At 49.4% G+C, this 13,547-nt stretch overlaps 1 protein-coding gene across 3 annotated transcripts; it reads left to right on the top strand.

Moving 5' to 3' along the window:
• The first annotated feature begins 2,713 nt into the window (after window positions 1-2,713).
• On the top strand, window positions 2,714-9,712 carry LOC116874103 (serine protease 45-like). 3 transcript variants are annotated; one of them, XM_032868523.1, is made up of 6 exons: window positions 2,714-2,772; window positions 4,270-4,296; window positions 7,272-7,419; window positions 7,558-7,823; window positions 8,708-8,871; window positions 9,186-9,712. In XM_032868523.1, the coding sequence occupies exons 3-6, from the start codon at window positions 7,307-7,309 to the stop codon at window positions 9,417-9,419; spliced, it is 777 nt and encodes a 258-aa protein (XP_032724414.1). In that variant the 5' UTR covers window positions 2,714-2,772; window positions 4,270-4,296; window positions 7,272-7,306; the 3' UTR covers window positions 9,420-9,712. The 3 variants fall into 3 exon arrangements, with proteins under 3 accessions (XP_032724414.1, XP_032724412.1, XP_032724413.1); XM_032868521.1 differs by lacking the exon at window positions 2,714-2,772 and adding an exon at window positions 2,938-3,077; XM_032868522.1 differs by lacking the exons at window positions 2,714-2,772; window positions 4,270-4,296 and adding an exon at window positions 4,302-4,369.
• Window positions 9,713-13,547: the final 3,835 nt, after the last annotated feature.

Raw genomic sequence — 13,547 nt, 5'->3', positions numbered from 1 at the left:
TAGCGCTGGAGGAGGGCTCTGGAGGCTGTGGACTGTGCTGGGGGTACCTGCTGGGTCATGGGAGGCTTGGAGAGGACTGTGGGGGGCAGGTCAGGGGCAATGGAGGAACAGGGACATTCAAAGAGGATGTTAAGACATTATTAGCGCTACTACTGCCCTGGGGCCCCCGGCTTTGTATCTGTGTGCATCCGTGAGCACCTGGGAAGGAGGAGTATTTCTCAGAGGCTGTTAAAGTTTTCACTTAGTTTTCATCTCTCAAATATTCCTAGGAACCTAGGGCTGGTGGATGCCTGCGGGAGGGGAGTCCCGGGGAAGGCCCTCGCGTGCCCATCTCCCCACCAGCCAGTTCTGATGTTGATTCTCTTCCATTCCTGTGTTTGTTTCTTTCTCTTTCTCCAGGGAGACTCTGGGGGGCCCCTGGTCTGTGAACTTAATAAGACATGGGTCCAGGTGGGGATTGTGAGCTGGGGCATCGGCTGCGGTCGCAAAAATTTTCCCGGAATATATACAGAAGTTAGTTTCTACAAGGACTGGGTCATTGATCGCTTGAGTCAGGCTTGCTCTTGGGACTCAGCAGGCTTCCTCCCACTTCTGTGCCTGGTGCTGCCCCTGGGCATCCTGGTGGCCCCGTGATCACCCCGGCCCACTCCCCTCCTATTTCTGCGTCTCACACCGGGCCTCTCCTCTGACCTCCCACTCCTGCTCAGACGCCCTTTCCTCCAGTTCTGGTTGGCATCCCCTGACCCTGTAGAGAGCCACACAGTAGGAACTGGCAGCAAAGCTGGAGCCCCAAAAGCATCCCAGTCTGATGCCCTAGTCACCTGCCAAGGCCACACACACGACCTTGGCTGTGCCCTGCCCACCTGGAAGGAGGGGGTCAGACATCCCCCAGGCTGAGAGCCGGCTGACCTGCCAGGGGGAGCGCAGGGCTTCCTTGTCATCTTGGAGAGCCTCTTCGAGAGAAGACCCCTCATGAGCGGTGAGACAGCGTGGGACCTGGGTGTGGTCTCAGGCTGTCACCTGATCCTGTGTTGAAGCAGTCATCTTGCTGATTGTGCAGAGAGAGAGAGGGTGGGGGTGTCACCACGTCCCTGCTGAGGTGTGAGGCCTGGCGTTTCCACATGGGACTGGAGTGTTTGGGACTCCAGACACTCAGCTCGGATCCTGCCACATAGACCCTCCTGGGGCAATCCCGCAGTGGGCCCCCCTTCCTCAGTTCCTAGTGGCCCCATCCAGGCTCAGCCCAAGCTATGTGGAGGCATTAAGGAGTGTGGAGATCTTTGATGTCAACTGAATGGTTTGGAGCGTGTTCCTGTTCACTCTAAGTTCTGGTCTCCTGAAAGTTCTGGCATTGCCTATGACATAGTCTGTAGAGAACTAGTTTCCCACGTAGAAAACGATCTGTTCATGGTTGTAATTAAGCCCTGTCTCCACCAGCTCAGATGGGAGTCCTCTGTGGGGTTTTAGCTAGCTGGGTCCTGGTCTCTGTACTCCTGTCTGCCCGGAGCTCTGTGGCTTAATTTCACAGCCTCTGCAGCTCTGAAAAGAGGACCACAAGAGACCAGAAAAGGGAGCAAGAATGAACTTAGGGCACTTCTCTCCTGCTTCTTCCACTTGCTGCTGCTGTCCCCCCTTCCACTTTTTCTTTTCTTTTTTAAAGATTTTTATTTATTTGAGAGAGAGAGAGAGAGTGCACAAGCCAGGGGAGGGGCAAAGGGAGAGGGAGAAGCCGACTCCCCACTAAGCAGGGAGCCAGATGCCAGGACCCTGGGATCATGACCTGAGCCAAAGGCAGACACTTAACGCACTGAGCCACCCAGGCACCCCCCACTTCGTTAACAGACATCTGCACTCCTACTGGGAGAAGGGAAGTGAGATTTATTGTTTTAGACACTGGATATTTACCCTCATTCTCTGGCTCTGTGTTCCAGCGTCTCTCTTTCTGGCTTGGTAAAACACACATCACTGGTCCCCTGCCAGAGTTTTCAGTCCTGTAGGTCTGGGGTGGGCCCTGAGAACTGCATCTCTAACCAGCTCCAAGTTGACAGTTCTGCCGCTCTGGGCACAAGTGCTCGGCCTGAACATGAGCAAAGAAGGCATTCTCCTCCCGACCACCTTGACACAGAAATGTCGCACATCACTTCTACTCACCTGTCTGCGGTGGGGACTCATTATGCGGACTCCCTTAGAGTACCTTAGATACCAGGCTGGGGAATGTGGTCCCCAGAACTGGACACCCCCTCCCTCCCCACTAGACAAAAGAAGTGGGAATCTTCTGCTTCTTGGTGGTCCTCTCCCAATTTTGCCACACCCACAAGATGCAAAGACCCCGTCCTACAAAGTTGCTCTGTGAAGGCCCAAGGCCTGTCATCTGCCCCGCCCCCATCTCTTTCAGGTGCGTCCATCTGCTTGGTGGTCTGTAGAGGAGGAGGAATGCCTTTCCTTTCTCAGGACTCCCCCAAGACTCCATATTCCAGTTTTACATCCAGCTCAGATGCCACTTTCCTAAAGACATCTTCCTAGATTCCCCAGCCTTACTGTTCCTTTCTTGTGCTTTTCAGATTCTCAGATCAACAAAATTTGTGAACCTTTCCAACGCACCAATCCCAGGGGACCAAGGGTGTGGTCAGAGGCTGGGTGACAAAGGTGCCCTCAGAGGTCCAGAGGTTGGGGACACTGTCCCCATCTTAAAGCAACAGGGGGGTGCTTGGCCACCCTGGAGACGATCCTGGATCCTGGGCTCCGATGCCATCTTCACGGAACAGGCACGAGGTGAGGGTGCGGATGCAGAAGATGTGCCCATGGGTGCGGGGAGCGGGGCGGGGGGAGTCCGGGGCGTCATCACGGGCTAGTGGGGCCGTCTTGTGCCCAGAACTCCATCACGTGCTGGAGGTGCCCTTGCGCGCGGCAGGGTCGCCATCACCTGCCGGGGCTCGCGGCACCGTGTCTGTCCCGTTAGGTGGCACCTCCCGGCCTCATGGCCGCCTTGCCGTTCAGCCACAGTGCTGGGCCTGGAGCCTCGGGGCTCTGGGGCCTGAGCCGCTGCGTCCTGCTGCTGCTGCCGCTGCTGACCTCGGGTGAGGCAGCGCCTCCTCCACCGCCCTGTGTCCCTCCGTCGGCCAGTCGGCCACCTTCCCCGTACTCCCCCCACCCTCCCCTCTGCCCCCCATCCCCGCACTTGAGCACAGATCCCTGCACGTGGCTAGCTCTTTGGCCACCTGGGACTCTGTCCCCCAACCCCACCATGCTCCCCTGTCCTCCACTGCCATCCTCCCCCCACCCCTTGTCGCCAGACTTCTGCTCGCCCCCCTCAGACTTCACCAGCAGTGCGGAGGACCCTCGTATCTTCTCCCGATGTGCAGCCACTTCCTCCGGCCTCCACGCTGGCGGGCATCGCGGCTGAGGCCAAAGGCACCCTTCCAGGCCGGCTCAGGCCGCCCGCTGCCCCTTCTCCTACCGCCCCAGGCCACTGCGCATGCGCCGCAGAGCGGCCGGCCCCACGCGGTCTCCCCCCTCTGAAACCCGGATCCCACCTTCCCGCTTCTCCCCAGCACCCTGTTCCCCCTGGAGTCTGGCTCACTGCTGCTTTACTCACCCTGAAGAACGCTCTCCCCCTTGACAGCCTCCAGCCCCCAGGGGCCCCTCTGAACCCCACTGCTCGACACCAGCCTCCCCCATTTCTTTAGCAATCAGAGACTCCCCTCCTGTTCAAGGTCAGCCCGCTCGCCCTGCCCGGGACCGCGGGCTCTCCCCGCGCTGTGCTCCCTCTGCCATCTTCTTGCTCATCTTCATCCTCTTCCTCTTTGCCGTGGTTGCTTCTCCCTCTGGGTTATGAGGCCCCTCGTGGTTGACCCCAGCTCTTCTTCCGTGGCATCATTTCTGGCCATCCTTGGCCTTGTCCTTCATTCTCATGGCATGCATCACGGTGTATCTTTTGCAAGGAATGTGATTGTGTTTTTACTGTCTTCTCATTTTTTAGTCCTGACCCCAAAACCCTGCTTCTCAGGATCTTCCTTGTCCCCCACTTCTTCTGGGCTCCCCTGAAACCTGTGGCTTTGTCCTTGCATTGATTTCACACAGGTGGTTTTGTTGACTCCCATGCTGGACAGCGTGTTATCTGTTTGATACACTCTGTGTCGTCCTCCCCCCACCCCCTCCACCCCCCGTCTTGGCTGGGAATGGAGTGGGAGGTTAGGAAATATTTGGTGAATGAATGAATGAAATAATTCATGATCTCTTGCTCATCTTTGTTCCCCCTTTCTCCTTCAGGTTATAAAGAAAACACATCCATACCAGGTGGGTAGGCTGAGCCGCTGCTTCAGAAAAACCTCAGCTCCTGGGAGGATGTGTTCTGAAGAGGGTCAGAGAGGTAGTGTTTCTGGGTCCGTAGGAAGCAGGAATTTAGTCTGAAGGGCCTGCTTTCTAAGAAGTCTTTTCCCTTAGACGTCAGGGATGGTGGGTTAGGTTGCTCACTGGTTCATGGGCTTCCGTTGTCATAGGTCCTCCCTAATTGGTTATGAATTGTTCGACTGATTAAATTAGTTATTCCTCCTTATGTCCGTGCCCCTCCTCTGCCTCCTTTCAGCCTTTCTTATATGTTCAGTGTGTGTCTCTGCTTATGTGTGTTCTTGTCAAAATACATATTGTGGTTTTGTGTGCACGTATTTTTAACTTACATAAATGATGTCTACCGTAGATCTCTTTCTGTTTCCTTCTCTTTTCACCAGTTCCATTAAAATTTTTTTCTATTTGGAAATAATTTTAAACTTACCAAACACTGCAAAAATACAGATAGGTCAAGAAACACATACATAAATTTTCCCAGAGTCAATTGAGGGTAACTTACAGCCTGACTTCTGATCTCTAAATACCTAGGCATGTTTTTTTCTAAGACTATTCCCTTAGATAACCACAATATCAACTGATTAACTTCACTTATCACATATCAGCCACTTCTCAAATTCAAAAATATACATTGAGGGGTGCCTGGGTGGCTCAGTGGGTTAAACCTCTGCCTTCGGCTCAGGGTCCTGGGATCGAGCCCCACAGAGGGCAGGGAGCCTGCTTCTCCTCTCTCTCTGCCTGCCTCTGTGCCTACTTGTGATCTCTGTCTGTCAAATCAATAAATAAAATCTTAAAAAAAAAAACAAGACCTTGGTTTTGATGTAATAAAATTAATCCATTTAATGTTTTATGGTTTGTTTTGAAATTTTGTTTAGGGAGCCCTTTCTCGCCCCGTGCCATATGGTCTATGGTTAGCTTAAGACTTTCACTTTCCTATTTAGGTCTCCAAGTGCTGCTAGGGAGGAATCTGGTTTTGTTTTTCTTAATTCTTTTGTTGTGAGTCAGTTTCCCCAGCACCATCTACTCAACATCCATCCTTCACCCACTGATGGTGGTGACTCCTTTATCTACATTAAGGTCCTGGGTCCCCAGGACAGTCTCAGGCTCTCTGTTCTTTTCCATGGCTTCATTGGTTTGTCCTTGTCAATACCACACCGTTTTTGTTGTGACGGCTTTGATGTGTGTCTTGATAACCTGCTAGGACAAGCGTTCCTTTATGTTCTCCTTTTTTGGAGACTGAGCTATTCGTGGACTTTTGTTTTTCTACTTGAATTCTAGAGTAAGTTTATAAAGCTCCCTAAAATTCTCACTTGGAAAATGACTTTATAGTTTAGTTTTGGGAAAAAGTACATCTGAAATGGTTAGTTGTTTATTTAAAAGCAAGGGATGTCTCTCCATTTATGCTGTTCCTTTTCCGTGTCCTTTATTAAGTTTTATTTATTTTTTTTTCTTTATTAAGAGTTTTAAATGTATCACCACGATAAACTGGCCTAATGTTAATTTCTTGTTACTTAAGATATTTTTGTTGTTGAAAATATATCTTATTTTGAATATATTTTCTCGTTGATTGTGCTGGAGTCAAGAAGCATAACTGATTTAAAAAGTAAGCCATTGGGGTGGGTGCCTGGGAGGCTCAGTGGGTTAAAGCGTCTGCTTTGGGCTCAGGTCATGATCCCAGGGTCCTGGGATTGAGCCCCACATCGGGCTCTGTGCTCAGTGGGGAGCCTGCTTCCTCTTCTCTCTCTGCCTGCCTCTCTGCAAACTTGTGATCTCTGTTTGTCAAATAAATCTTAAAAAAAAAAAAAAGGTAAGCTGTTGAAGTCTTACATACATGCACAACAGTACACAGATTTGAAGTGTCCAGCCTAAGAAATGATCACACAGTGAACCCACCTGTGTTAGTTACTCTCTTGGTGAGAAAGTAGAACTCTCCCAGCCCCCGATAGCTCCCTTATGCTCTCTTGCTTACTTCCCCAGCCCTCCTCCTGCAAAGTACCATTATTCTTGGCTTCTGACCATATAGAATCTTTTTGCCTCTTCTTTAATGTTATGTGGTGCTTGCTGTAGGTTTGTGGTCTCTAACTTTCATAAAGTTAAGGATTTCTTTTCTGTTCCCAAAGTAAGAGGTATTTTTGTTTCTGATTTGTTTTTAGTCGTAAATATATGTTGAAGTTTTCAAATGTCTTCTGTGTTTTTTGAGAAGAGCACATGGTCCTTCTCTTTAGAGAAAAAGAACTGTTTATGTGGCAAATACAGGGAGGGCTTTTCTAGTGCGGGACCTCCCTTGTGCTCCTGAGACAATCTCTACGCAATCGTGGTGCGTTATTTTTTCAAAATATAATGTTGAGTAATGCTCTATTTAGAAACTTTAGCATCTGTGCTCATTCATACCGCCGTACCACTTGCCTGTGTTGGAATGTGGTGCAGACAAAACTGTAAGCTGTGAGCGGGGTCCCTCCGTGGGCTCCACGCTGGTGGGGCTCTTTCTTGAACAGCCTGTGTAAAGGTTTCTGACACAGAAGCCTGGAACTTTTCTCAGCTCCGAGCAGTGGCCCTTCAGGAACATGGCCTTGGGATTCAGGCTAGACACAAGAGAATGCAGGGCTTGTGCCAGGACTCCTTCTATGCTTTTCCCTTGTTTTGGGGTTCCCTTTGAATCCCCTGTTGTCTCGGTATCTCTCTCTCTCTCGCCTGTGATGTCTTTATGTCTCTGTCTTACAGCCTTGTATCTCTGTCACTGTCATTTCTGTCTCACACAGTGCCTCTGTCCTTCTCTCACCCTGCCTCCCCATCTTTGAAATGAGGACAAGCCCCCGAGTTTACAGCTTTGTGCACATTGTCCCGGGGTGGGGGGGGCATCTTAGTCTCCGTTGTTCTCATCCTCCAATATGTGGTCCCTGTGTCTCCCTGGCACATCGTTCCTGAAGTTTGCGGCAGACCCTGGTGGTCCAAGGATTTGGACATGACCCGCCACTGGCCCTGGGAGGTGAGCCTCCGGCTAGAGAGTGAACACGTATGTGGAGGGGCCCTCATTGAACTCAACTGGGTGGTCACTGCTGCCCACTGCATCCAAGGGTGAGTGTGGCCCCTGTGTCCACGGCCTGGAGCAAATCAGGGGGGGCTTCTGCTAAGGGAGGGGGTTCTTGGTGGAGGTAGGAGCGTCGCGTTGTTTGCGAACCTGACTGGCTAGCCAGGGCAGTATGTCTTCTGTAGCACCAAAGAGTACTCAGTGATCCTTGGCACCTCCAAGCTGAAGCCCATGCAGGCTTCCTTGATCCCCGTGAAGGACATCATCCTGCACCCCAAGTTCTGGGGCCGGACCTTCATCATGGGGGATATGGCCCTTCTCCAGCTTCACAGCCCCGCCACTTTCAGCAAGTACGTGCAGCCCATCTGCCTCCCGGAGCCCAGCTACAACCTGAAGGTGGGGACCCAGTGCTGGGTGACTGGCTGGGGCCAGGTCAAACAGCGCTTCTCAGGTGAGCACAGTGGGTCAGGGTGGGGGTGCGGAACCACAGAGGGGGACACCGCCTTCCTGCTGGGGTCTTGCCTGCCGGACCCCTTCACGGTGCCTCTCAGGAAGCATGCGGCTGTCACCTCCGGGCCCTGGCTCTTTGGACGTGTTAGGACTCTCCTTGTCCTAACACGTCTCCAGGTCTCCACATCCAAGGCCACCGTGCTTGCCGTGGGCACCTCACTCCGGTCTAGCGGCGCTGGGGCTGGGCATGATCTTTTGGCCTCTTACAGCAGCTCAGAGTCCGGGAATCCTACACTTACTCGTCCTCTCACTCATTCATTTGACGGGTGGCTCACCAAACCCTTCGCGTGGGGAACACGTGCCTTACCTGCAGGGTGCTCGTCACTGAGTGTGGGCGGGGGCCCAGGCCGGTGGGGAAAGGGGGCTAAGACTTGGTCAGGTGATCTTAAGATCAAGCTGGGAGGAATCTGGGATGAGTCTGGCCAGGGGCACATCTATCTGAGATGCCTGAATGGGGAGCGAGGGTAACCAGGTGACAGAGGTCACAACCTGTGCCAGACTCAGAGGTTGGAGAGAGAAGCCAGACGTGGCTGGGGTCTCAGTTCGTCAGTGGTTGCACTGAAACTTGGATTGTGGCCTGCTTGGTGTGGAAGCCAAAGCTTCCCAGAGAAAGGGATCCTGAAAGAGAGCCTGAGAGGGTGAGGGGCTTGCCAGACGTGGTCCCCCCAGCCCCCTGCAGGGAGACAGACTGGTGAAGGAGAGCATGAGGGCATGAAGGGGTGTGGCTTGGCTGAGTCTCAAAAATGGAGGCGTCAGGACCCTGGGAGGAGGCCAGGGCTGAGTGGAGTGAGGAGAACTTTCTCACCCCGCTGGGCTCCCCCACAGCTAACTCTACACTGACCACGGAGCTGCAGGAGGCTGAGGTGTTCATCATGGACAACAAGAAGTGTGACCAGATTTATCGCAAGAAGTCCTTCCTCCCCCACCTTGTCCCCCTTGTCCTGGGGGACATGATCTGTGCCACCAATTACGGAGAGAACTTGTGCTCTGTGAGTGGCTGGGAGGCAGCTCTTCTATCCAGAGCGACTCCCGGGGTGGGGGTGGGGGTGGGGGACGTTCCCAGGGAGGGCTTTGCTTTGCGACCATCACCAGGCAGCGCTCTGCTCCCCAATTCCTTCCCCTGTGACTTTGATTTTGCCTGGTATTCTGGGATGGGTCTGAGGAGCCGAAGGGGGAGCTGAAGGAGGTAGTGAGATCCTCAGGGAGCGAAAGAATCTTCCAAGAGGAGTCAGAGGGGTGGGCATTCTCGGTCCTCCAGGGTCCTGGCTCCCAGAGCTTCCATTATTCCTCTCTCTTTACCTAGGGGGATTCTGGTGGCCCACTGGCTTGCGAAGTCGAGGGCCGATGGATTCTGGCTGGGGTGTTGTCCTGGGAAAAGGCCTGTGCCAAAGCGGAGAACCCAGGCGTGTACACCCGCGTCACCAAATACAGCAAATGGATCAGGAAGCAAATAGGCAGTGAGGCTCTCTCAGGCCCCCCAGCCTCCGCCTGGCTCCTACTCCTGCTCTGGCTGCTGCAGCCCCAGATGGGTCCTTAGTCTCCTCTCTCCCTTCTTCTTCCCGTATTGCCTCTGCCCTATGGGTCCGGATCAAGGTTAGACCAAGGTCATGTGTCTCTATTCAACAAGAGTCAAGGTGGGGAAAGAGGGGCCCCTGGGGATGGGGCTCTGCATCGGCATCCCAGTGGGGAGAGACACAGAGGATGACTATGCCCTGTGTGACTCCAGGAGAAGGAAAGTGTGGCCTCGAAGGGCTCTGGAATGGGGGACCAGGAGAGCAGGGATTAAATTTGTGCAAGTGTGAGCTGGCTCTGTTCTCTTTTGTGGGTGACCCTGGGATCTTATATGTATTGTTAGTAGTCTACATTTAAAAAAAAAATCACACACGTTGACAAACTTTCTCCGTCAATACCTAAAGCTAGTCATCATGTGATGTCATTGTGTATGTTCTGGGCAGCTGTGACATGGGTTTTGTAACCAGCACCAGGTTTTGGGCTGCTTCGGACTTGCCCCCCTGGCGGCAGTCCTGCATGTGGGTGGTGGGGTGGGGAGAGGACACTCTGAACCATTTCTGCAGCTGTCTCCTTAGGAGTGGGCTGAGGGCAGGACAGTCATCGAAGGACACACAAATTTTAGTACTTTTGGATGACTACACTCAAAGAGTCTTCCTTCCCAAAGCTGAGCCAGTTTACAGTCATACCTACAGCATGGGAGAGTGAAACATTTCCCCTTTTGCTAAAGATGGATATTATCAGTCTTTAAAAATATGTCCATCCAATGCTAGAACGTTCTATCATTGCTGTATTCATCTGTATTTTCCTGATTGGAAATGTGTCTTTTCATGTGTTTATTGATGAAAAGATATACCTTTTCTCGAGTGAATCCTCTATTCATAGGCTTTGCCTGTTTTTAAGATTGGGTTGCTTTTCTTCTTCTTAACGAAAGTTTTTATCTTTTCTGAGTACTAAGCCTTTGTCAATTATTTTACAACTATTTCCTTATCTTTTAGAAATATGTGGAATGGATGGAATGATGGAATTTTCCATAAAGACCTTTAAAATTATCATGGAGTCAAGGGGCACCAGGGTGGCTCAGTTGGTTAAGTGTCTGCCTTTGGCTCAGGTCATGATCCCGGGGTCCTGGGATTGAGCCCCGCATGGGGCTTCCTCCTGAGGGGGGAACCTGCTTCTCCCTCTCCCTCTGCACCTTCCCCTGCTTGTGCATGGCACACTTTCTCAAATAAATAAAATTTAAAAATAAAATAAAATTATTATGGAATCAAATCAGTCAATCTTTACTTTCCTTATGGGTTTTGTGCCTAGTAAAATGTGCTCTTCTCCATATCCAGGTTATAAAAGCTGTCTTCCCATATTTCTTTTCATCTCGATAAATTTATTTTTTATGTGTAACTCTGTGTGGTGTGAGGTGGGGATCCAACTGTTATTTCCAACTGGAGAGCCAATTCCACTGATACTATTTCTTGTAGCACCTGTCTTTTTCCTGCTGATTTGAATATCTGCATTTATATTAAGGAAATCTTAATATATCCATGTGTATGTTTTTGAAACCTCTGTTGTTTTCCCACTGATCTGTTTGTCCCTGGGTTAGTGCTGTATTGTTTCAAGTAGCTTTATGTCATATTTTGTTAAGTGGTAGCGAAAGCTCTCCTTTAAAAAAAATATTGCCTAATTTACAGAGTTTATCTTCCATGGAAACTTTACAGTCAGTGTGTCAATTTTCATTAAAGATACTATTGGTATTTTAATTGAAATTAGATATGAAGATTAATTTTTACAGTGTTGAATTCCTAACAGAGGTATGGTATATGTTTCCATTCATTCGGCCCTTCTATTCATGGATGTCTGGAAAAATACTGAGTGTATTTCTAAGCATTTTACAAATTTTGATTATATTCATTGTGGATGATTATCTCCTCCCATTATATTTTTTTCTAATTTTATATGTTAGGTATTTTAAAGCTGCTGATTTAAAAAAACAGTGATCATGGGGCACCTGGGTGGCTCAGTGGGTTAAGCCTCTGCCTTTGGCTCAGGTCATCATCTCAGGGTCCTGGGATCGAGCCCCGAGTCAGGCTCTCTGCTTGGCAGGGAGCTTGCTTCCCCCTCTCTCTCTGTCTGCCTTTCTGCCTACTTGTGATCTCTCTCTCTGCCAAATAAAGAAAAAAATCTTAAAAAAAAAAAAACACCAAAACAACAAAAAAAACCCCATAGTGATCTTGATTCCTGGTCATCTTGCAAAACTGACTTATTTAACTCATCAGTTTCTCAGTGGATTCTTTTGGCTTATTTTTGGCTCGTTAAATTCCCTAAAATGGTGAGAGTTACATCTTGTCCTTTTTGAAAATCCTACCATTTATTTTTGTTTTCTCATTGCCTGTGACCCCTAACACAAGTGTGAAATAGTGGCCATAATGGTGGGGGTTTATGTGCTGACCCTGACCTCATCCTTCATGTGCTTCTCAGACACTCACTGGGAACCTTTGCTGTGTGAGGCAGATTTGGGCCCTGGTGATGCAGTAATGAACAATTAAGATGATTATATGGTTTTTCTTATTTAATTTGTTCACATAATGAAATTCATTGCTAGATCTCAGTGGATTTCTTAGATAAATCCCTTAATACATTGTGGATTCCATTTGCTGGCATTTTGTTTAGAATTTCTGCCCCAAACATGGTGGGCCTCCACTTTTCCTCTCTGTTCCACCATTGTTCAAGTTTGGTGTCATTGCTGTGCTAGCCTCTTAAAACAGGTTGAGAAGCGTTGTAGTATTTTTCCTATGCCCTAGAGCAGTTTATATAAGGCCAACATTATCAGTTCCTGAGATTTTGTAGATTGTGCACATGAAACTCACTGGGCCCTGGAGGGGAGGGGGATGGGAGGGAGGGGATGGCTGGGTTATGGGCATTGGGGAGGGTGTGTGCTATGGTGGTGCTGTGAATTGTGTAAGACTGATGAATCACAGACCTGTACCTCTGAAACAAATAATACATTATATGTTAATAAAATTTAAAAAAATATTGGGAAAACTCACTGGGCCTGATAGTTTTTTGTAAGGGATAAATCTTTGATTATTTTTTAAAAAATATTGTATAGTTAATGGCCTAGTGGGTTCCTCACTGTTTTTGCATTAATTTGGTATAGAAAATCACTTACGTTAGCTTACATTCTTACATTTCAACCTGATGTATAAAATTTGAACCCACAGCCTTTTCCCATTTCTAATATTATTTATATACGTACTCATTCCCCTTTATTAATTATTAAAGACTAGAATTGCCAAATTTTTGTCTATTTCATAGGTGTTTCAAAAAAAAAAACAACCCATCTGGTAAGGGCGCCTGGGTGGCTCAGTCGGTTAAGTGTCTGACTTGTGATTTCAGCTCAGGTCATGATCTCAGGGTGGTGGGATCAAGCCCAGTGTTGGGTCTGCACTCAGTGGGGAGTCTGCTTGAGGTTCTTTCTCCCCCTGCCACTCTCTCTCTCTCAAAAAAATAAATAAATGAATCTTAAAAAAAAGAAATCCATCTGGTATACCTTATTGGTTAGCTTTATGGTTTCCATCCTTCCCACATATTACCCCGGGTCATGGTCTGCAGCCCTCCCACTCTGCCATGCTGTTCATGTTCTTCAGGGTGAAGCTGTCACCCTCCCAGCTCCCAGGAGTCTGATCAAATTAGCCTAGTCCAGTGCCCTGGCCAGCTGGCTCCAGTTGGGTTACCAGCCAGCAGAAGGTATGGTTAGAGGAAAGACATGCACACTTCTTCTCTGAATGTGGGTGAGAAAGCAGAAGGATGTGGGCTGTCAGCAACCATTTTTTAAACATTTTTGTATAAATTCCACTTAGTGCTCATACAGTGTGAGATTAGTTTCAGGTGTACAATACAGTGATGCAACACTTTCGTACATCACCCCGTGCAGTTGGCATCCATTTCTCAACAAGGGGACCAACTCAGGAGGAAGCCGCCACCACGGAAGGGAGGGGAAAAATTTTAAGCCTATATGAGTAGAAGGTTCTCTTCTTTGGGGACGCCTAAATGGTACAAACTAACCTTTGGTTTTGTAATAAAATCTTTTTTGTTCATTTCACTAAAACTCTTTTAGTTTTAGTAATTCTAACCTACTTTGGGGGGCACTTATTTTACTGTC

Source organism: Lontra canadensis, unplaced genomic scaffold, assembly GCF_010015895.1.
Source record: "Lontra canadensis isolate GAN:19392208 unplaced genomic scaffold, GSC_riverotter_1.0 scaffold35, whole genome shotgun sequence".
NCBI classification, from domain to species: Eukaryota; Metazoa; Chordata; class Mammalia; order Carnivora; family Mustelidae; genus Lontra; species Lontra canadensis.
The sequence above is the reverse complement of the archived record's forward strand: the minus strand, read 5'-3'. Positions and strand labels throughout refer to the sequence as shown.

Bases quoted from the DNA above. Each gene is read 5' to 3' on its own strand.
- LOC116874103 (XM_032868521.1), top strand. From the start codon at position 2,978: ATGGCCGCCTTGCCGTTCAGCCACAGTGCTGGGCCTGGAGCCTCGGGG. The intron at 7,420-7,557 runs GTGAGTGTGGCC...TGTCTTCTGTAG, and splicing joins GCTGCCCACTGCATCCAAGG to CACCAAAGAGTACTCAGTGA. The intron at 7,824-8,707 runs GTGAGCACAGTG...GCTCCCCCACAG, and splicing joins GGTCAAACAGCGCTTCTCAG to CTAACTCTACACTGACCACG.